This window comes from Danio aesculapii, chromosome 2, assembly GCF_903798145.1.
Source record: "Danio aesculapii chromosome 2, fDanAes4.1, whole genome shotgun sequence".
NCBI classification, from domain to species: Eukaryota; Metazoa; Chordata; class Actinopteri; order Cypriniformes; family Danionidae; genus Danio; species Danio aesculapii.
In genome coordinates, this window is record NC_079436.1 from 57195010 (window position 1) to 57218845 (window position 23836).

The 23836-nt window shown below is 38.7% G+C and overlaps 1 protein-coding gene across 2 annotated transcripts; it reads left to right on the forward strand.

Moving 5' to 3' along the window:
• Positions 1 to 5442: 5442 nt before the first annotated feature.
• On the forward strand, positions 5443 to 23622 carry LOC130214561 (tripartite motif-containing protein 16-like). Of its 2 annotated transcripts, none has more exons than XM_056446319.1 (6): positions 5443 to 6076; positions 9535 to 9630; positions 9742 to 9975; positions 10061 to 10220; positions 10325 to 10384; positions 22985 to 23622. In XM_056446319.1, the coding sequence occupies exons 1-6, from the start codon at positions 5486 to 5488 to the stop codon at positions 23521 to 23523; spliced, it is 1680 nt and encodes a 559-aa protein (XP_056302294.1). In that variant the 5' UTR covers positions 5443 to 5485; the 3' UTR covers positions 23524 to 23622. The 2 variants fall into 2 exon arrangements, with proteins under 2 accessions (XP_056302294.1, XP_056302304.1); XM_056446329.1 differs by lacking the exon at positions 22985 to 23622 and adding an exon at positions 12551 to 13945.
• Positions 23623 to 23836: the final 214 nt, after the last annotated feature.

Genomic DNA, 23836 nt, shown 5'->3' on the forward strand with positions numbered 1-23836 from the left:
CCACCAATATCTACCAACTACTGAAATGTCCCCACCAATATCCACCAACTACTGAAATGTCCCCACCAATATCTACCAACTACTGAAATGTCCCCACCAATATCCACCAACTACTGAAATGTCCCCACCAATATCTACCAACTACTGAAATGTCCCCACCAATATCCACCAACTACTGAAATGTCCCCACCAATATCTACCAACTACTGAAATGTCCCCACCAATATCCACCAACTACTGAAATGTCCCCACCAATATCTACCAACTACTGAAATGTCCCCACCAATATCCACCAACTACTGAAATGTCCCCACCAATATCTACCAACTACTGAAATGTCCCCACCAATATCCACCAACTACTGAAATGTCCCCACCAATATCCACCAACTACTGAAATGTCCCCACCAATATCTACCAACTACTGAAATGTCCCCACCAATATCCACCAACTACTGAAATGTCCCCACCAATATCTACCAACTACTGAAATGTCCCCACCAATATCCACCAACTACTGAAATGTCCCCACCAATATCCACCAACTACTGAAATGTCCCCACCAATATCCACCAACTACTGAAATGTCCCCACCAATATCCACCAACTACTGAAATGTCCCCACCAATATCCACCAACTACTGAAATGTCCCCACCAATATCCACCAACTACTGAAATGTCCTCACCAATATCTACCAACTACTGAAATGTCCCCACCAATATCCACCAACTACTGAAATGTCCCCACCAATATCCACCAACTACTGAAATGTCCTCACCAATATCTACCAACTACTGAAATGTCCCCACCAATAATTTAATTATCTTAAAAAACATCGCGCTGTCAATATAAACGTAGACATGCCGAAAGGGTTAAATCACGTTCTCTCCTCGAGTCGCACCACCCCCCAAACACAAATGAACATTATGATTGGCTGTGCCTTTCCCTGCTGTCATGTGAGAGGCTGCTTTCAGATACAAGCAGGGCCGAAACAACTGCGATGTGTGTGACATGCACAAGTGAGGATGGCGGTAGCAAAGAAAAGGTGGCCATAAAGAGCTTTTTTCAACGAAAAGTGTGTCACATGAACTCAAGTTCGCTACTGAATGAGGCCATCATGATGATGCCGCTATTGCTAGTGTTTTCACCACTTTTACGGTCAGTCAAATGTTATAGCAGACTGATATAGTCTGTGAACAATATTCCCTGAAAGCTAACTGCACAATAAATACCTGTAAAAGTATATGACCCTGCCAGTTTAGTCTTTTAGAGTAACATCTCCAATTTGGGTTGAAACATTTTGTCAGAAAACCTTCAGCCTATATGATGAGACATGTTTAATTCGTACGAAAAATAAATGAAAGTCTTTATTAAACTCTCTCTTAATCAGTTAATAAACATTATTTTAACATTACACTTTCAGGCCTGTAGCCAGCTTATTGAAAGGGGTTATCTGTTTTCTGTTTTGCAGTTAATCACCTGATTAATTATTTATTCTGTTTAATTGAGGAATAAATATTACATTTTATTGACATATTAAGAACTCATTTTGCTGGATTATCTTGTAGGATAGTTATTATATCTACACTTTTTGATGTACCAAAAATATTTCCTACCATTTTGTCAAATTGCTTTATTTTCATGTGCATTTAAACTGTAAGTTTTAGAAATAATAAAAATACTTTGAATGAGAACTTTAAATTCTTAGAATAAAGAAATGAAGAGTTCAGATGCCCAAACCTCTAAATGCCATGTAAAAGGAGCATTTTCTCAGCCTTGTATATTTATGTTCAGTTATTTCACTTTAAAGGCAATGGAAAGGACGTATTCGTCACTATAAAAGTAAAATCCACACACAGGAGTTGGAGAAAAATGCTAATTTTAGAAGAAAATATTAAATGGCATTTAGAAGTTTTTGCATCTAAACTATTCATATACGAAAATATGCTTATTTTTTTAAATAAATTTTTTTAATCATAATTTTCTGTTAAAACTTTATTAGATTAAACTTTATTAAATTAAAAACTGAAGCCTACTGGCAAATAACAAACTGGCCAGCGCCTTCAACCTTCCTCAGTGAGAATTTGGTCATTTGAATAATAAGATAAATTCAAATATAATAATAATAATCCAACTTTAGGTCTTTCAAACCACCTGAACCCCCTCAGCTACGTGCCTGACTATTTAGTTTAACTTAATAAAATGTATGCAGAGAGGATTAATTAATAATACATGTTTATAGCAGTTAAATAATTAATTGCAATATATAAAATATATAATGTATATTAAAAAAAAAACAATATTCATTCTTGCCGGGGGTGTGGGGGGATTGGATTCACTCGTCCCCAGTCCCCACCAATGTCAAGTGCAAACCTACGCCCATTGGTTCTGATGCTCTTGTTAGCGCTTTGAGTCTGAGAAAAAATAAAATGTATTATTATTATTATTATTTTTATTACATATTTCAGTAACGGTAGACTAATTACCGGAGACAAACACTGCAGTGCTTTTTAATTCTCTCCATGAACTTGCATCTGAACTGCAGCATTGGTTTTGTCACGATCACCAGCATTCTAACCACCAGAGATCCCTGGAAAACATTCACACTCACATAGGACAACAAATCTGCTGAATGCAGCTCCAGGCCCACCGCAGCTCAAAGCGTGGAGCTGCGGAGGGCCGGGAGCATGGCGCTAACGGCAGAGCGGCTAGTTTGCAAAAAGAAAACATTTTGTTTTTGACGATTAAAACTTTGTTTTTGACTATTTGTCTTAATAATGTTGGTAAATTAAAATAAAGTGGTTGTCAAAGAGGTGTACTGTAACAATTTATTTTTATAATTTAAATGGGGATATCTTATTTTTAAATGGGTGTTGGTGTGTTTTTAGTATAACTATTTGTTATTTTAAATGCATTTTGTCACTTTCTTGTCTGTTTATCATTGTAAACAAGTATATATTGGTTAAAATTTTGGATTGCTCAAACATAGAAGTTGTGTTTGTGTTGATCATTTTCACGTGACAAATATCAGTATTGGCAAAAAGTTGTTTATTAAAAAGCTGCATCAGCCTATAACAAAACATATTTTTTTGCCATGTCTGAGATTGTTTATGTCAAAAAATCCTATTATTCCTAAACTGATTATAAAAGATATTCAATAATTATTAATACCGAATTATATGAAACGTGATAATATCATATTGTGATACATCTTTTGCAATATCGCCCAGGCCTAGGTGTAGACATATTGGCTATAGCATGTGAAAGGGCAGACATTAAAAATGACAGTAAACTACAGGCAGTGAGTTGTATAATAATGTCTTGCACAATCCAACATTTTTTTAATAACATGAATGTTATGATTTTATGACATATTGTAAGGTGTCATTGAGTGCTCTGAAAGGTGCCTAAAATAAAAGGTATTATTTGTATTATTATTATTAATGTTAAATTGAGCTAATTTAGCTAGCAAACTCTGCTAATGTAAAAAGGCTTAAAAATGTGACCCGTTTCATTTAAAAGGTTCAAGTGAACAAGAGACAGATATTGTTTATTGAAACTGGTATCTGAAAAAAAAACTCTCAGAGCATCCACACATGGCTTTATCCTTTATAATGAAATAAAATACATATCCTTCTCCTCACAAAACTAAAGAACTCAATGTGACATTATTACCCTGCTGAAAAATCCAGCTAAAACCAGCCTAGGCTGGTTGGCTGGTTTTAGCTGGTTGACCAGCCTGGTTTTAGAGGGGTTTTGGCCATTTCCAGGCCGGTTTCCAGCCATTTCCTGCCTGGTCTTAGCTGGTCAGGCTGGAAAATGACCAGCTTAATCCAGCTAAAACCAGCTTGACCAGTCTGGTTTAAGCTGGACATAGCTGGTAGTGGCTGGACTCCCAGCCTGGCTAGGCTGGTCAAGCTGGTTTTAGCTGGTCATTTTCCAGCCTGACCAGCTAAGACCAGGCAGGAAATGGCTGGAAACCAGCCTGGAAACGGCCAAAACCCCTCTAAAACCAGGCTGGTCGACCAGCTAAAACCAGCCAACCAGCCTAGGCTGGTTTAAGCAGTTTTTTTCAGTAGGGTATTAAGCACTGACAGCCGTTTAGATAAATGCAGCAGGTCACATTCAATAAATCATGAAGTCTTTATGATTACTTTAGTCTTAAATCTTTATACTCACTGTGATCTTTGTCTTTCTGTTCCAGCTAATCTCTTGCATAGACAATAATCCAGATAAATACAAACAAAGTACCACTTTTCTGTTGCATTTACAGATAATCAGAGTTAAAGAGGTGTACTGTAACAGTTTATTTTTATAATTTAAATGGGGATATCTTATTTTTAAATGGGTGTTGGTGGGTTTTTCGTATAACTATTTGTTATTTTAAATGCATTTTGTCACTTTCTTGTCTGTTTATCATTGTAAACAAGTATATATTGGTCTAATTAAATTTTGGATTGCTCAAACATAGAAGAAGTTGTGTTTGTGTTGATCATTTTCACGTGACAAATATCAGTATTGGCAAAAAGTTGTTTATTAAAAAGCTGCATCAGCCTATAACAACATGTCTTTTTTGCCATGTCTGACATTGTTTATGTCAGTTTTAATTGAATGTTCTCCATTTATTTGCTGATCCTCTGTCTATGCTCACAATGCTGAACTGTTTCTGGCTTATTTGTTTCATGTTCCTCTGTATTAGTGAAAGAAACAGTGCATTTAGCGAAAATCTAAAAATACATTATGTATAAAATAACTGCTAATCAAAGCAAAAATATGCTAGCAGAGCCTGTAATGGTGACAAATAAGTTTGAGACAGAGTTTGGCTTGATATTTCAACTTATTTATCCAAAGGTCAATGCAGACATCACTGATTTAGTCTAAACAAAGTGATAAAAACACACACACACTGTAATTCTCTCTAAACTTCTAAAATGCTGAAGAGCATCACCTCAGCACGCGGTGCAGGGCGGGAAGACCGCTAAGGATCGCAAAGCACCGCTACACCTATCAGATTGCCGAATGCGCCACATTCTAAATAGAACCATTGGCGGTGCTTTGATGTCATTCTCCACCAATCGGTTTGCGCAGCGCCGCTTCAAGCAGAAACACGCCTTTGATTGGTCTTCCTGTCACATGAGTTTGGATGTTGCCATGTCTATTAGTTCCTTCATTACTGACTAGAACGTTGCACTTTATTTTTTTTACTCATTAAATTATCAGCATATATCAACGACTGGATGAGTTTAAAGAGCAGGAAATGATCATCTAAAATTCATAAGAGCTTGACAAGGCATTTTAAAACGTAATATAACTCATATATCTACTTATTTTGCACTGTTGTGGGTTTTTTTCTGCATTAGACTGTCCTCTAGTGGCGGAGTTTATTATAACGCACACAGGGAGTGTCAGAGTTAGAGTAATCCCGAAAACCGAAAGTAATAATCAGTGTTGTGTCGGTGTCTCACTCTGTCTGTGAGCAGTTAAATGGCAGAATCCAGTGTTTCTGTGGCACAGGATCAGTTAAGCTGTTCATTGTGTCTGGATCTCCTAAAGGATCCAGTCTCCATTCCCTGTGGACACAGTTACTGTATGAGCTGCATCACAGACTGCTGGAATCAGGAGGATCAGAAGAGAGTCTACAGCTGCCCTCAGTGCAGACAGACCTTCAGCCCCAGACCCGCTTTAGCTAAAAACACCATGCTGGCTGAGGTGGTGGAGAAACTGCAGAAGAGCAAACTACAAGCTGCTGGTCCTGCTCAGAGTCCCGCTGCATCTGGAGATGTGGAGTGTGACGTCTGTACTGGAGCCAAAAACAGAGCCGTCAAGTCCTGTCTGGTGTGTCTGAACTCTTACTGTCAGACTCATTTTCAGCGCCATCAAGAACTGAATCCAGGAAATCAACACAGAGTGACTGAAGCCACTCACAAATTGAAGGAGATGATCTGTCCTAAACATGAGAAACCCCTGGAGATCTTCTGCCGCACTGATCACTGCTGTATCTGCTCTCTGTGTGTGCTCGATGGACACAAAAACCATGACACTGTTTCAGCTGCAGCACAGAGGACTAAAAAACAGGTATGAACACACTTATGCTCAATAATTAGTAATAAATGTCCCTTCAAATACATGTGGCTGTCAATCTCATTTCCTGAAGGGCCACATCCTTGTTGTCTTAGCCTTCAATTGCATAACACTCCTGATCCAGAAAAACCAGTCTGAAAACCACAGGTATGTGAATGTGCCATAGTAAATTTTCATTTTAAGGTGCACTGCACCTTTATTTTATAAGGTTAATATAGAAATAAAACTTAACGTTGTGCTTAGCCAAAAATTTAATAAACTGGAACAAAAGTAATTGATTCATAAAATCAAGCACTGTTAAATACCCAAAATGAATTCAAAGTCGGTAAATGTCAGAATGACTAGCCGAGGAAAGGCACACACAGTAAAATATAGTTAATTCTACAAGATAATACTGTGAAGTCAGAGTAATGGACTTTACTATCGACTGTGAAGTTACGCTATATGTTTGTAATTTCACAGTAATTTAATGTAACAAAATCACAGGAAATTACTGTGAACTTCCTCAATTTACGATATTTTACTGTGAAAATAATGCAAATATTAGCCAGTAATTTACTGTCAATTTAAGGTCATTTTTTTACAGTGTGTGCAAAGATGCACCTTTTCTGCAATACATTTAACAGGATTTTGTAATGGCATTTTCATCCTGAAATGAACTAAATCCCCTGCTGAAAAAAACAGCATATGCTGGTAAGGTATGTTTTGATGCTGGTATGCTGGTCTTGCTGGTCCCAATGCTGGTTTTGCTGGTTTCAATGCTGGTATGCTGGTCTTGCTGGTCCCAATGCTGGTTTTGCTGGTTTCAATGCTGGTCCTGCTGGTCTCAATGCTGGTTTTGCTGGTCTCAGTGCTGCTCCTGACCAGCATTGAGACCAGCAAGACTAACATTGAGACCAGCAAAACCAGCATTGAGACCAGCAGGATCAGCATTGAGACCAGCAAAACCAGCATTGAAACCAGAAAAACCAGCATTTGGGACCAGCAAAACCAGCATTGAAACCAGCAAAACCAGCATTGGGACCAGCAAAACCAGCATTGAAACCAGCAAAACCAGCATTGGGACCAGCAAAACCAGCATTGAAACCAGCAAAACCAGCATTGGGACCAGCAAAACCAGCATTGAAACCAGCAAAACCAGCATTGGGACCAGCAAAACCAGCATTGGGACCAGCAAAACCAGCATTGAAACCAGCAAAACCAGCATTGGGACCAGCAAAACCAGCATTGGGACCAGCAAAACCAGCATTGGGACCAGCAAAACCAGCATTGAAACCAGCAAAACCAGCATTGGGACCAGCAAAACCAGCATTGAAACCAGCAAAACCAGCATTGGGACCAGCAAAACCAGCATTGGGACCAGCAAAACCAGCATTGAAACCAGCAAAACCAGCATTGGGACCAGCAAAACCAGCATTGGGACCAGCAAAACCAGCATTGAGACCAGCAGGATCAGCATTGAGACCAGCAGGATCAACATTGAGACCAGCAGGATCAGCATTGAGACCAGCAGGATCAGCATTGAGACCAGCAGGATCAGCATTGAGACCAGCAAAACCAGCATTGAAACCAGCAAAACCAGCATTGGGACCAGCAAAACCAGCATTGAAACCAGCAAAACCAGCATTGGGACCAGCAAAACCAGCATTGGGACCAGCAAAACCAGCATTGAAACCAGCAAAACCAGCATTGGGACCAGCAAAACCAGCATTGGGACCAGCAAAACCAGCATTGGGACCAGCAAAACCAGCATTGAAACCAGCAAAACCAGCATTGGGACCAGCAAAACCAGCATTGAAACCAGCAAAACCAGCATTGGGACCAGCAAAACCAGCATTGGGACCAGCAAAACCAGCATTGAAACCAGCAAAACCAGCATTGGGACCAGCAAAACCAGCATTGGGACCAGCAAAACCAGCATTGAAACCAGCAAAACCAGCATTGGGACCAGCAAAACCAGCATTGGGACCAGCAAAACCAGCATTGAGACCAGCAGGATCAGCATTGAGACCAGCAGGATCAACATTGAGACCAGCAGGATCAGCATTGAGACCAGCAGGATCAGCATTGAGACCAGCAGGATCAGCATTGAGACCAGCAAAACCAGCATTGAAACCAGCAAAACCAGCATTGGGACCAGCATGATCAGCAATGAGACCAGCAAAACCAGCATTGAAACCAGCAAAACCAGCATTGGGACCAGCAAAACCAGCATTGAAACCAGCAAAACCAGCATTGGGACCAGCAAAACTAGCATTGGGACCAGCATGATCAGCAATGAGACCAGCAAAACCAGCATTGAAACAAGCAAGACCAGCACACCAGCATCAAAACATACCTTCCCAGCATATGCTGTTTTTTTTCAGCAGGGTCAACACAGAACTAACTAGAACTGAACTTGTTTCACGCTGCTGCTCTTCTTTCCTGATTTTCAGTTCTCTGTAAAGCTTGAGAAAGCCAAAATACTGATCTTCAAGTGTCTTTGTTCTTCTTCTGAGCCAAAAACCGAAAGCGTATCTCCTCCAAGGGTTTTCAAGCTAAAACCACCAAACTCATGTCACACCTTCACACTATTATAACTCAGGTTGTTATATCTTTTCTGACTCGTCCGACTTGTAGTTTTCTGAAATCTGACTGGTGACTGACTTAACACTGGACCAGAATTTGTGATCTCATAACTCCGCATCGGACTGTTGTAGAGGTTCTGCTCATTTTACTCAGTCTAACCATCTGCCTATATAAAACTGACCTTTTAGCTTTCTAGCTACAGCTTAGCAACCAGTTTTAGCATCGACAAAGACATCCATTGTGAAAGAATGATATGAATATCAGTGGATCAGCATTGAAGACACCCGAGAGTTGCTGTTTGGACTCTTTCAATATCCCGCTGGCGAGCAATTCATTTACACCAGCCTACCAATCCAATCCTGTAGCACTTCTTTAAATTTGAATGACATACAGACATAGAGCTTGCTATGGCAAACCACTCCCTAACAACAAAACAGTCTACCCTAGCAACCATTTAAAAAGCTCCATATCTCTTGCTCAGAACATCTTAGAGACACAGGACTCGACTACCCTGACTCATTCTAGCAAACAGTATTTTATTCATGCTAGCAATGAAGAGATACTAGAATTAGCCAAGTGTTAAAATGTAATTACTGGTCATTTAAACTACCTTAAATAGATCTATTTCTACTTTTAAAATGGTTTGTATAAGATCTTTCAGATTTCTACCAGGCAACGAGAGATTATTAGCTCCGCATAATTCCATGAAGCACCATTAATGACATAATTGATGCGTATATTACAATAAAATACACTTATAATCTTTGTATAGAGACAGTTGACAGCAGTATATTAAATATCTTATATTTCTCTGCTGGTAGTTTGATTGCGTCATCCATTATTTGTCTAACATTATACATTGTACTTTGCTTTAAATCCTTCAGTGTCGGCTGAAGAAAACCCAGAGCAGATTCCAGCAGAGACTCCAGGAGAGAGAGAAGGAGCTGGAGGAGCTGAGAGAGGCTGTGGAGTCTCACAAGGTGAGTTTGAGCAGAAGAACAGTTGCTGAAGAGGCCTTTCACACTCCAATGCTTCTGTGTGTGTGTGTGTGTGTGTGTGTGTGTGTGTGTGTGTGTGTGTGTGTCTGACAGCGCTCTACACAGGCCGCAGTGGACCACACTGAGAGGATCTTCACTCAGCTCATCTGCTGGATTGAGAGAAGCCGCTCGGAGCTCACGCAGATGATCAGAGATGGAGAAAAGACTGCAGTGAGTGGAGCTGAAGAACGACTGGAGCGACTGGAGCAGGAGATCAATGATCTGAGGAGGAGAAACGCTGAGCTGGAGCAGCTTTCACACACAGAAGATCACATCCATTTCCTCCAGGTGACACACAGGACAGTGGAAGAGCATGTGGAGCAGAGATTGTGTTTGTGTGTCTTCAGCTGCTGTTTCTGTTGTGTCTGTGTAGAGTTTCCAGTCTCTCTCTGTCCCTCCTGGATCTACAGACTCATCCAGCTTTATTAGCAGCTCGCAGCTCGCTTTTGATCAACTTGCTAAATCTGTGTCTCGTCTGAGAGACAAACTGCAGCAGTTCTGCACTGAGGAGATGGAAACCATATCTAGAAGAGGTAAGCTTTACATTTCCTAATGTGTATCATAATAAATCATGTAGTGCACAGTGCTTATTAAATGATTATAACATTTACTATTATGTATTTGTTTGTCTCCACAGTGAGAATCATTAGCATTATTCCCCCTCCTGAACCACAGACCCGTGAGCAGTTCCTCCAGTGTAAGTCACTCTGATTATACCGTAATCAATTCTTTTTATCTTATTATATATCAACAGACAGAATAAACTGTGTTGATTTGCTCAAATCTTGATGTTTTTTATTGGCAGTGAAAGCCTTCAGTTATATAATGTGTTTGTTTCTTCTAGATGTAGAAACCCTTCCTAACATACTGATACTAACATCTAAACAACTTTATTTTAATTTCACATGACCTTTAAATCTGCAGGACACTAAACAGTGTTGATTTATGCTTCAACATTAACAGCATGTGTATATATACAAATATATACATATATACATATATATATATATATATATATATATATATATATATATATATATATATATATATATATATATATATATATATATTACAGTTGTTCTCAGTGGCTTTGGTGCATTTCTCACAACACTATTTACATTTGCACAACAGTTAATGCATTTCTCAAAACAGTTAGTCCTGTGTGCACATCATAGTAGCAGTTTCTCATTCCTTCCAACAAATTGCAAATGCTTTTGGACATGCATCCATCGCTTTCATATAACTCTCTGCTGTTTAATGACATATTGCTTATGTCATGTCATTCAATCATTCATTTTCTTTTCGGCTTAGTCATTTTATTAATCTGGGGTTGCCACAGCGGAATGAACCGCCAACTTATCCAGCATATGTTTTACGCAGCAGATGCCCTTCCAGCCGCAACCCATCACTGTGAAACATCCATACACACTCAGTCGCACACATACATACACTGTGGACAATATAGCCTTCCCAATTTATCTGCACCGCATGTCTTTGGACTGTGGGGGAAACCGGAGCTCCCGAAGGAAACACACGCAAACGCAGGGAGAACATGCAAACTCCACACAGAAAAGCTCGAACCAGCGACCTTCTTGCTGTGCGGCGACAACACTACCTACTGCGCCACTGCGTTGCCCTATGTCATGTCAGTCAAAACGAACTAAGCTTGTGAATGCTGAATAGTCGTTCCATATTAAACTAATAGTCCTCATTTCATTACTGGAGTCATTACATACTTGTCAAACTAGTTCTAATTAAAATCTGTCAAGCTAATGTTTTATTAAAAATAATTTAAACTTTTTTCCTGAAAATGCCTTCAAAATTGAACAATTTGATAAGGATTTACAGACCTGTGTATGTTGTAGGTTCAGTTCCAACATGCACTGCACTATTGTTTCCAGTTGTGAACAACTCGACCCAAAGGAAGTGTATGTTTGTTGTAAATAGGAGTGTGTTTATTCTTTTGCACAATGATGTGAATAAATTAGAAATGTAAAGAGCATCTGCAGTAAACATGTGAAGCATACATATTCAGTGTCTTGTACTCGGATACCTCACTAAACGCAGTGATGTCTAACTTTACTGTAGTCTTCAAATGGCTGTGCTAATAGTGTATAGTGCTGTCTTGAGCATTTTCAGGAAGTGTCACCAAAATCGGACTGTTTTGCATTGGAGAAAATGAACACGAGTAATGAGTAAACTGACATAATGAAAACATGACAGAGCCATCTGACTATCTTGTTCATGAACAATGGTGTCAGGACTTTTCATCTTGATGACACTGACGCTTTCATTGACATCAATACTTGCTTTTGAGGAATGAGCTCTCCATTTGAGCATGCGACACGCTTCTGCAGGTTATCAGCTTGGTTTTGCAGTTTGTACTAATTGTGTTGAGAAATGCATTAACTCTTGTGCAAATGTAAATCGTGTTGTGAGAAATGCACCAAAGTCACTGAGAAAAACTGTAATAGTGTCTTCTGGACATCATGCTATGTATATATATATATATATATACAGTATATATATATATACAGTATATATATATATATATATATATATATATATATATATATATATATATATATATATATGTATATGTATGTATATGTATATGTATATGTATGTATATAAATATAAAAAAACCATTCATTGTTCTTGTTTCTTAATTAGCAAAAGTGCAAATAAAATTAGAATAAAGACATTCTGATATACTGAATGTTGTATTTCATTGTTTTGATTTTGATGATTAAATGACATTATTAAATATGACCCATTAAAGATCAATAATAATACAGTCATGATTTCATTATCGTGTCATAAATTGATATCTTACCCGATTTTGTTTGTATATCTTCATCAGATTTCCAACAGTTCACCTTGGATCCGAACACAGTGAATAACAGGCTGGTTCTGTCTGAAGGAAACACAGTGGTGGAAAATAAAGGTTCAGACCAGCCGTATCCTGATCATCCAGACAGATTTGATCATTGGCCTCAGGTGTTGTGTAGAGAGAGTGTGTGTGGACGCTCTTACTGGGAGCTGGAGTGTAGCAGTGCAAGTGTGTATTTATCAGTGTCATATAAGAGCATCAGCAGGAAGGGTTTGGGTAATGAGTGTCGATTTGGAAACAATGATCAGTCCTGGAGTTTGTTCTGCTCTGATAACAGTTTCTCGTTCTGGCATGATAATATAAAGACTAATCTCCCTAAACCCTCCGTCAGCTCCTCTAGAATAGGAGTGTATGTGGATCACAGTGCAGGAACTCTGTCCTTCTACAGCGTCTCTGACACAACAATGAGCCTCATACACACACTCCACACCACATTCACACACACACTCTATCCTGGATTCTTCGTTTATATAGCAAAAGTGAAGATCTGTGATCTGACAGTGTAGATGATGCAGATATTGTATATGTAGATGTGAGCGTTACACTTTACAATAAGGCTTTATTAACTTGCATGAACTATGAATGAACAATACTTGTACAGCATTTATTAATCAGCTCAACAAAAACGTCTTTTTAAAAGCCAAATTTTTTCTTGTTAACATTAGTTAATGCATTGAGTTACTAACATAAACAAACACGAATAAATACTGTAATACATATATTGTTTATTGTTTGTTCGTGTTAGTAATTAACACTAACTAAAGCAACCTAATCATAAAGTGTTACCCATGTGTGAATTAAAATTAACTTTCATCAAATTCATTGTATTTTTAGTTCATTACAATTTTATTCATTATTAATATACATAAGTTGTATGAGGCGACACAGTGGCGCAGTAGGTAGTGCTGTCGCCTCACAGCAAGAAGGTCGCTGGTTTGAGCCTCGGCTGGGTCAGTTGGCGTTTTATAGGTTTTTTATTTGTAATAAATTTGCAACAATTTCAGAAACTCTTTTCACATTGTCATTATGGGGGATTGTGTGTAGAATGTTGAGGAAATCAATTCATTTAATCCATTTTGGATCAAGGCTGTAGCATAAACAAATGTGGAAAAAGTGAAGCGCTATCAATACTTTCCGGGTGCACTGTATGTCTGCTTTGGTAGTCTTTCCACTTCATTCACTGTATATTTGACTTCATATTTTAATTGTACACTAAATGTCAAACCTCATTTTCCCCTAGATCAACATCAGGAGTTTGTAACACTATCCCAGAAAAATGTGCAACAAAATAAAACCTGTATTATACAATTGATTGATTACAGTAAATCAGTTTTGTGTGTGATACAATTGTTATTGTTGATGTTATTTATTTATTAGATTTAATCAAATTTAATCAAGTTGAATGGCACTTTCACAGTAAAACAGAGCAAAGTACGCAGAAGTAGAACATATTAAAAATCAGTGGATTTCTATTACGTGTTAAAATAAACTTTTATTAAATGTAGGTCTTTTATCTGTTCATTACTTCATTCATTGATACAAATAATTTAATAAAGAATATCATTCTGCAACAATATTTTGTCCGTAATGAAGGATTTATGGACTTGGCAACCAATCAAAAGGCAGCATGGCTGAACCACTTCCTGAGCACTGCATCTCATGTTTACAGATGCAACTTTGAGAATGGCTGCTCATTTGTTGTACTGCTGTGGTCACTGTACGTCTGGACTGACTGCGTGAACTGAACCGTGACCCTCATAGCATGACAGTTCGGAACAAATACATTACATTACAATTTAAGTACATTACACCCCTAATAAATTCACGCTATAAGATCTAAATAATTTGTTAATTTGCTGTGGATCCACTGTACTGTGACCTTTTATGTGAAGCTGCTTTGACACAATCTACATTGTATGAGCGCTATACAAATAAAGGTGAATTGAATTGAATTGAATTGAATAGTACTAATATTTGAATACATCACTGCCTTATTTAATGTTTGACAGGAATGAAAACAAAACCATGAGGGACAGAAGCATACCTGCCAACACTCACGTTTTTCCCACGAGAACTCCCGGAATTTGTTGACAAGTGTTGGCAGGTATGGACAGAAGTACACGGTGTTCAATGGATTGTTGTTCAACAACATTCAGATTGTTCAGCAGACCAAACATTAATAAACAAAACCACCACAGAACAGTTTTCTGTTCCGTTGTTGCAGGCCTAGTGTCAGGGCCGGCCCGTGGCATAGGCAGTATAAGCAAATGCTAAGGGCGCTGTACATCCAGGGGGGCGCCATAAATGAGGGCAGTTAAATTGCTTTTGTTTTCGATATTCCTGACACATTCGGTGATAGGCGGCCATAACTCAAAAACCTCTTACCCTAAAAATATCTAAAGTGTGTTTCCTACAAAAAGACAAAGCTGGTTATGTTTCACAGCTGTCTTTTTCCTTTTCGCTCGACACTACGACCACTGCTCCGTTTAAGCCCTTGCAATATGCGTTTAGCTGGGAGAGCTCGCGCTGAGCGGAGCTCTCAGTAAGGGACCGTCGGACAAGTGCTTCTTTTTTTCGTTTTTTATTTGAAAACATGTCCCTTCTGCGTGTTTTATTTTATACACAACTAGTTTTCTCCTAAATGAGCACAAACAGTTACTAAAGTAGTCGAATGCTTTCATTATAGATCAGTGCATTCTTAAAGTGTCACCTCTGTTATCAAACAAAACACAATGAGAGATTCATTTGCTGCTCTTCACTGAATAACTATAGTAAATTTAATCAATATGCAAATACAATTAAAAGTGAAGTAGATTTTATAGCTTTGTTTGCTATGTATTGTCTTTGTTTGCTACGTATGTAATGTTTGCTATGTATTCTATCATTTGAAGCTATTTGTTGTCCCATATTATTTACATCCCAACGTTGACAGGTATGGCATAACATGGTTTAATAATCAATAAATAGCTATAGTGCTATCTGTTAGTTTTACCGTCAGCTAATGTTATGGAAGGGCATAGATGTTATGGAAAATAGTAATAGTAATGTAACTACCCCATCATTCCTTCCTCAAGCAAATGTGTGAATATTAGATCTATTCAGCAATAACGTTAATTGCATTGGCATATTTATCTGACGTTTTCCCAGCTTGTAGTAGTCGATCAAAATGTTATTTAGTTTCTTATGACTATATGTACACTGGCAGTGGAATTCGGGGCACCAGCTGAAATGTTGCCTAGGGTGCCAAATTGGTTAGGGCCGGGCCTGCCTAGTGCGCAGAATGTGGTTTTGTATTGTCTTGTTGAAATATGCATGGGAGTCCCTGGAAAAGAAGGCAGCATATTGTTCTCCAAAATCTCTATGTGCTTTTCAGCATTAATGGTGCCATCACAGAAGTGCAAGTTACCTTTGCCAGGGCCCCTGTCACAATTACATACCATGACAGACCCTGACTTTTGGACCTGTTGCTGGTAACAGTGCTGGATGATCCTTTTCTTCTTTGGTGCAGAGCACACAATGTCCATTTCTCCCAAAATTACCTTAAATACTGATTCATCTGACCACAGCACATGTTTCCACTGTGTGATGGTCCATCCCAGATGTCACTGAGTCGATGGCGCTTCTGGACACTGTTAACATAGGGCTTCCTTTTGGCACAGTACAGTTTTCACTGCTATTCGCGGATGTAACTTTGCATTGTGGTACTTGACAAAGGTTTGCCGCAGTAGTCCTTAGCCCATGTGGGTGATATCTCTTATAGATAAATGAGAATTCTTGATGCAGTGTCGTCTGACAGATCAGAGATTGCGTTTCCATTCTGTCCCAACTTTTTCTGATTTGGGGGTTGTACTTTTTTTCCAGATGCATTGTAAACATGGGACTATGCTTTCTTAGACAGTGTTATATAGACAATACGTTTAAATCTGTTCTTAATAGGGACAGATAACGTTGTTTCTTCACTTTTTGAAACAGTAACGTGTAATAGACCTTTATTGTGTTAACTTCATATTTATTAGTAGACTGGAATAAAAACTAAGCATGTTGAGGAAAAGTAGTGCGGTGTTCAATTGATTGTTGTTCAGCAGACAAAACTTTCAAAAGACCACAGAATGGTTTTGAAAATTGTGTGTTGTGAATATTGTGGTCTAGGGCAGGCATGGGCAAACTCGATCCTCAAGGGCCGGTGTCCCTGCAGAGTTTTGCTCCAACACTAATCAAACACACCTGAACACCCTAATTAGTGTCTTCAAGATCACTAGAAAGCTACAAGTAGGTGTGTTTGATTAGGGTTGGTGCAAAACTATGCAGGGACACCGGCCCTCCAGGATCGAGTTTGCCCATCCCTGGTCTAGGGTTTTAGGGTTTCATTTAGTCAATGCTTTAATTTTTTAACCTAATATTCACCAACATTTTAAGTCATTATTGAATCTATAAGAAATATTTGAATGTAACTCTTTATACCTACAGTACGTACTTTATATTAAAATATTTACATTTATTTTTAATTATATTTCAGGATTAATGAAATTGTCACGTTCAGTAGATGGGGAAATGAGCAAGGACTCAAATGCAAAACTAAAATGTGGATTTATTATTAAATTAACCAAAAAGACAACAAAAACTACCTAGAGGGGGAAAACATTAACAAAACAAAATTAACAAACACACTTGATTGGGCAGGCTGGCAAGAATCAGGGCTGAAACAAGGCATGACAGGACAAGGCAATAAATGACGACTAACTGGCACAGGACAGCAGACATGAGAAGGATACAAAGGAGAAATAATTAACAAACGAACAGGTGAACTGAATAAACTAATAATGTGATAACAAGGAGTGCGGGACTAGACAATAGACAGGAGAGCACATGACACAAGCCATGTGCTCACGTAAAAACAGCCAATGAGACAATCCATTAACCGCGTTCACATAAAACACTTAAGCATGCGATGCATGTAAACATGAACCACGTGCCAACCACAACACCAACAAAACGCAAGATACGAGCATATGATCAATGAAAACACTCACCATGCACCCACATGCGGTATGCATGTTTTTGATCCCAGCGACAACTAAAACCAACAAGACTGGGGCGGTGAGCACAAAAACACCATGCCATGAACAAAACAGACACACCAGAAAAAGAGCGAACCTCACACACACACATCAAGCGGGAGCACACACAACCTGAGCACAGCCAAGAAGCCACTCATACAATGACAAAGACAAAAACTTGAGGCGAGCACAACATACTAGACAAGACAGGACTAGTGTCCGGACTCGGCCACCAAAACAAGAATTAACAAGAGCAAAGTGACAGAATCCTGATAAAATTAAAGTGGAAAGTAAAAAATGCAGCTTAAAAGATAACATGTTTGTTTAAATGCACCTTGCTTTGTTTACTAATTCAATGTTTACTTAAAAAAGCAAACATATGTCACTTTTTTCTGAAAATGTCAAGATGATCTTAGGCCAGGGGTGGGCAAACACGGTCCTGGAGGGCCGGTGTCCTGCACAGTTTAGCTTTAACTCTAATCAAACACACCTGCATACAGATTTTTAGTGATCTTGACGACACTGATTAGCATCTTCAGGTGTGTTTAATTAGTGTTGGAGCTAAACTGTGCAGGACACCGGCCCTCCAGGAACGAGTTTGCCCATCCCTGTCCTAGGGTGTACACACACCAAGACCCAAACCCAATTCTATTTTTTTACCCCTATCCTTTGGCCCTAGAAACAGAGTGTAAAGGTCTTACAACAGCACTACAACACCACCACATCCTCATGTCACTGCAAGCTCATGTGAGATGGATGATGGCGACTGCTGTAGTTATTCCAGTTGCAATATTTTTTGCTATTTATCTTCAGGACACCACTGAATCAATGATATCATGTTATCATAACCATATAATGCCGCAATAAGCTTAACTGTACTGTGTATTTACACCATGGCCATATTCATCTATGTAAACTCAAGAAAACAACATTAATGTTATTCCAGACTGTCAAGGCTTGGACAGAACACAGAGAGGTTGCAGTTCAAATCAAGAGAGAGTTTATTTAATAATCGGGGAACAAAGGCGGCTGCTGTTCTTGACCGGCTGTGGGAGAACGCAAACTGGCAGATGGGCAACAGAAAATCTGCTTCAGCTCCGTCGGAATGGAGTGAGGGCTGGAGCTGGCGAGCTCAGGTGAGGAGCTGGATGTCAACAGCGAGGACTAGACTTAGACTGGAAAAGGGTTTGGTTTCTTGAATCACTCTGAAGCGAGAGAGTGTCCGTACACTTTAAATGAACACAATAATCTGGCAATGAGTAACAAGACAGGGCAGGTGTAAATAGAGAGTTGAATTGGATCCAAGTATGCGTGTGTGTGTGTGTGTGTGTGTGTGTGTGTGTGTGTGTCTTTTTTTCTGTGTTAGTGGGCAGGTTTCAAATCTCCCGGGTTTGCATGCGCAACTACTGGGCGGGGCTTGTGTTTCGTAGCTGCGTCATCGCGAAACACCTAATGACTCGTTAGCAAGACGACTCATTTGAAGCACTATGAGTCGACTCTTTTATAGATGAATCAACAGTTTTAAACACTGTACACTTACAGATTTAAGCCTTAGCTGGATATTTCACTTCACTTAGAGCTGTGTTACACACTACATGGAAGGACATTTTCAAAAACCCATAATCTGGGCTCTTTAACAGAATGTGTAGGCAAATATTTCAATATATTAATAGTTACAAGTCAACTATATACTACATAGTGAATGAAAGTGTTAATGAGTGACTTCTGGACATTCTACACACAATCCCCCATAATGAAAATGTGAAAAAAGAGTTTTTGAAATTGTTGCAAATTTATTAAAAATTAAAAAGCTGTAAAATCACATGGACATCAGTATTCACAGCCTTTGCTCAATACTTTGTTGTGCAACTTTGGCAGCGATTACAGCCTCAAGTCTGTTTGGATATGATGCCACAAGCTTGGCTTCCCTTTATCCTGACTAGTCTTCCAGTTCCTGCTGCTGAAAAACATCCCCACAGCATGATGGGGATGGGGACAATTTGAGTCTCATCAGAGCAGAGAGTTTAGTTTCTTATGGTCTGAGACTCCTTCAGATGCCTTTTGGTAAATTCCAGGCGGGGAGTGTCTTCCATCTGGCCACTCTACCATACAGGCCTGATTGGTGGATTGCTGCACAGATGGTTGTCCTTCTGTAAGGTTCTCCTCTCTCCACTGAAGAACGCTGGAGCTCAGACAGAGTGACCATCAGGTTATTGATCACCACCCTGACTAAAGCCCTTTTCGCCCGATCACTCAGCTTAGATGGTCGGCCGGCTCTAGGAAGAGTCCTGGTGGTTAAACATCTTCCACTTACGGATGATGGAGGCCGCTGTGCTCATTGGAACTTTCAGAGCAGCAGAAATGTTTCTGTAACCTTCCCCAGCCTTGTGCCTCCAGACAATCCTGTCTCAGAGGTCTACAGGCAATTCCTTTGTCTTCATGCTTGGTTTGTGCTTTAACATGCACTGTCAACCCTGGGACCTTATATAGACAGGTGTACGCCTTTTCAAATCATGTTCAATCAGCTGAATTGACCACAGGTGAACTCAATGAAGCTGCTGAAACATCTCAAGAATGATCAGTGGAAGCAGAATGGACCTGAGCTCAATTTAGAGCTTCAGACCAAAGGCTGTGAATACTGATGCATAGGGCAGTGATGGTAACAGATTTTCTGTTACCGCGGTGATGAAGCAAGAAATCATGCGGTATGTCGCTCCACAGAAAATAAGCATTTTTAACGCACCGCTGTAATTTCTATATCCAAATCCCTTTATCAACATGTTTAATACAAGTCATTATTTTAAAGATTATGACTTGAGAATATGATTTTACCTCAGCGCTGCACTTTTCTCCTTCACCCTCGCGCTGAGTTCAGGTGACGGAGTGTTGTGAAGTAGTTAAACTCTCAAACTGGCACAGGAATATCAGTATATTAATATAGGCTTTGCTAAAAGGCTGGTCAAATGTCTTTTTTTACAGAAGCTATAAACAGACTCGCATGCTGCGACCACGGTGAACAATCGCATATATTTTGACTTATTTAAAGTAGGCTATAGGCTATAATAATTATGTGTAAAGAAGTTTATAAAAATGTAGCTAATATATCACAGGGGTTTGTGTAGCAGCAATTACAGTGGAGCATTATCCTTTTTTCCCATGGAGCGAAACAAACACTGCACAGTTGTGTAGCGGATGGAGACTCACAAAAATATACAATTCAGATATTTTTTACAATTAAAGCATTTTGTTTTGAACAATTTGTATCTTAGTTTTTGTCGGTCAGTAATCTACAAAATAAACAAGAATAACTAATAAACTTTGAGGTGAAGCGATGTGCCTCAGGGCCTATCTACTGAAAGGGTTACCTACAACCTTAGCGTACCTGCTATGTAGCGCATATATAGCCTATATATACTCCATTTTAGATAACCCTTTCAATAGATAGACCTCATCAATGACATATTAAGCATGGACATTTAAAGGACAAGTTATGCTTTGCGCTGTGAGATGCGTCCATGACTTTACACATTAAAGTAATAATCAAGTGTGCGCAGGTTATGTACCTTATGGAGCATAAAACGCTGTTATGAAACAAACTCTCTTATATCTGCTGGTGCTGCTATTAATACGCAGATCTCGGGTTATGCTGGTGCAGCAGTTAATACACGGTTCAGGTAATCAAAAAGCCAGCTCGCCTACATGATGTTTAATTATGGGTGGGTCGCAGATGGATAAGTTCAATCATTGATTATGCAGACCACTTTGCCTAAATTATCAAAAAGTTCAAACGCTTTGATTAAACTAAAGCGAAACTGACCGATCAATGGATGTTTGTCATAAAGAGTGATAATAAAGGCTGCTCTTTAATTTTGATCATACAGTTAACAAAGATTCAATATTTGAAACTGAATATTTCACTTTTATTTTATTTATATTACAATTGTATTTAACAGACCAGTTTGTGTTTTGGCCGCGGCATATAGCGGACCCTGAGGCACATCGCTTCACCTCAAAGTTTATTAGTTATTCTTGTTTATTTTGTAAATAACTGACCGACAAAAACTAAGATACAAATTGTCCAAAACAAAATTCGTTCAAAGAATATTTTTCTTCCGATGAAAATATCTGAATTGTATATTTTTGTGCGTCTCCATCCGCTACACAACTGTGTGTTTGTTTTGCTCCACGGGAAAAAAGGATAATGCTTGACTGTAATTGCTGCTACACAAACCCCTGTGATATATTAGCTACATTTTTATAAGCTTCTTTGCACAAAATTATTTTAGCCTATAGCCTACTTTAAATAAGTCAAAATATATGCGATTGGTCGCAGCATGCGTGTCTGTTTATAGCTTCTGTAAAAAAAGACATTTGACCAGCCTTTTAGCAAAGCCTATATTAATATATTGATATTCCTGTGCCAGTTTGAGAGTTTAACTACTTCACAACACTCCGTCACCTGAACTCAGCGCGATGGAGAAGGAGAAAAGTGCAGCGCTGAGGTAAAATCATATTCTCAAGTCATAATCTTTAAAATAATGACTTGTATTAAACATGTTGATAAAGGGATTTGGATATAGAAATTACAGCGGTGCGTTAAAAATGCTTATTTTCTGTGGAGCGATTGATTTGAGTTAGTAGGCCTGCTTTATTAAAATAAGCTTAAAATAAAAACAGCCTATGCTGGTTATTAAAAAGGATTCAGTGTTTTTAGTTTTGTAATCTACATTTGTAATTTAAGCGTAAAATACTTAGGGCAGGCCTTTTATTCCTTTTATTTAGTTTATTCTGTTTTTCTATACAATCAGAATTCACAAGCAAAAATAAATAATAAACTAAAATGGGCGGTGACGACGGTAATAACCACATCACCGCGGTTGACATCTCGTTATGGCGGTAAGGCGGTTATCGTCACACCCCTACTGATGCACATGTAATTTTTCAGCTTTTTATTTTTAATAAATTTGCAACAATTTCAGAAACTCTTTTCACATTGTCATTATGGGGGATTGTGTGTAGAATGTTGATGAAATCAATTCATTTAATCCATTTTGGAATAAGGCTGAAACATAAACAAATGTGGAAAAAGTGAAGCTCTATCAGTACTTTCCGGATGCACTGTACATATATATGACCTTCATTGTTCTTGTTTCTTAATTAGCAAAAGTGCTAATAAGATGTGAATAAAGACATTCTGATATACTGAATGTTGTATTACGTTGTTTTGGTTTTGATGATTAAATGCCATTGTTAAATATGACCCATTAAAGATCAATAATAATACAGTCATGATTTCATTATCGTGTCATAAATAATTGATATTTTTCCTGATTTTTATCTTCATCAGATTCTCAACAGTTCACTTTGGATCCAAACACAGCGAATAAATATCTGGTTCTGTCTGAAGGAAACACAGTGGTGGAATATACATGTTCAGACCAGTCGTATCCTGATCATCCAGACAGATTTGATCATTGGCCTCAGGTGTTGTGTAGAGAGAGTGTGTGTGGACGCTCTTACTGGGAGCTGGAGTGGAGCGGTGCACGTGTGTTTATATCAGTGTCATATAAGAGCATCAGCAGAAAGGGAGGGCAATATAATAGTCTGTTTACACGCAATGATCAGTCCTGGAGTTTGGCCTGCTCTGCTGACAGTTTCTCATTCTGGCATGATAATATAAAGACTGATCTCCCTAAACCCTCCGTCAGCTCCTCTAGAATAGGAGTGTATGTGGATCACAGTGCAGGAACTCTGTCCTTCTACAGCGTCTCTGACACAACAATAAGCCTCATACACACACTCCACACCACATTCACACACACACTCTATCCTGGATTTAGGGTTTATAAGCATTCAAAAGTGAAGCTCTGTGATCTGACAGTGTAGATGATGCAGATACTTCATGTACAATAATGTGCAAATATTCTCCAAATATCAGTCATGCTTTATTTGTGATGTTTATAATAAATTGACTTTAATAATTAACACTGATTTTATTCATCATTTGTGTTCATAAGTTGTACTGAAGTGTGATTGTAGAGATGCGCTGATATTTTGGCTGATTTCTGTTAAAATCATCAGCACATCAGCTCCAGTGGTATAACAGTGGTTTGTTCTGTAGACAATTCGAAAAAAAGTAAGAGGGTAATAATATTGATCTTAAAGAGCTCATATTATGGGTTTTTGAAAATGCCCTTCC

Coding starts and splice junctions, on each gene's coding strand:
- LOC130214561 (XM_056446319.1), top strand. CDS start 5,486: ATGGCAGAATCCAGTGTTTCTGTGGCACAGGATCAGTTAAGCTGTTCA. Junction 6,077..9,534: donor CACAGAGGACTAAAAAACAG/GTATGAACACAC, acceptor TAAATCCTTCAG/TGTCGGCTGAAGAAAACCCA. Junction 9,631..9,741: donor AGGCTGTGGAGTCTCACAAG/GTGAGTTTGAGC, acceptor TGTGTCTGACAG/CGCTCTACACAGGCCGCAGT.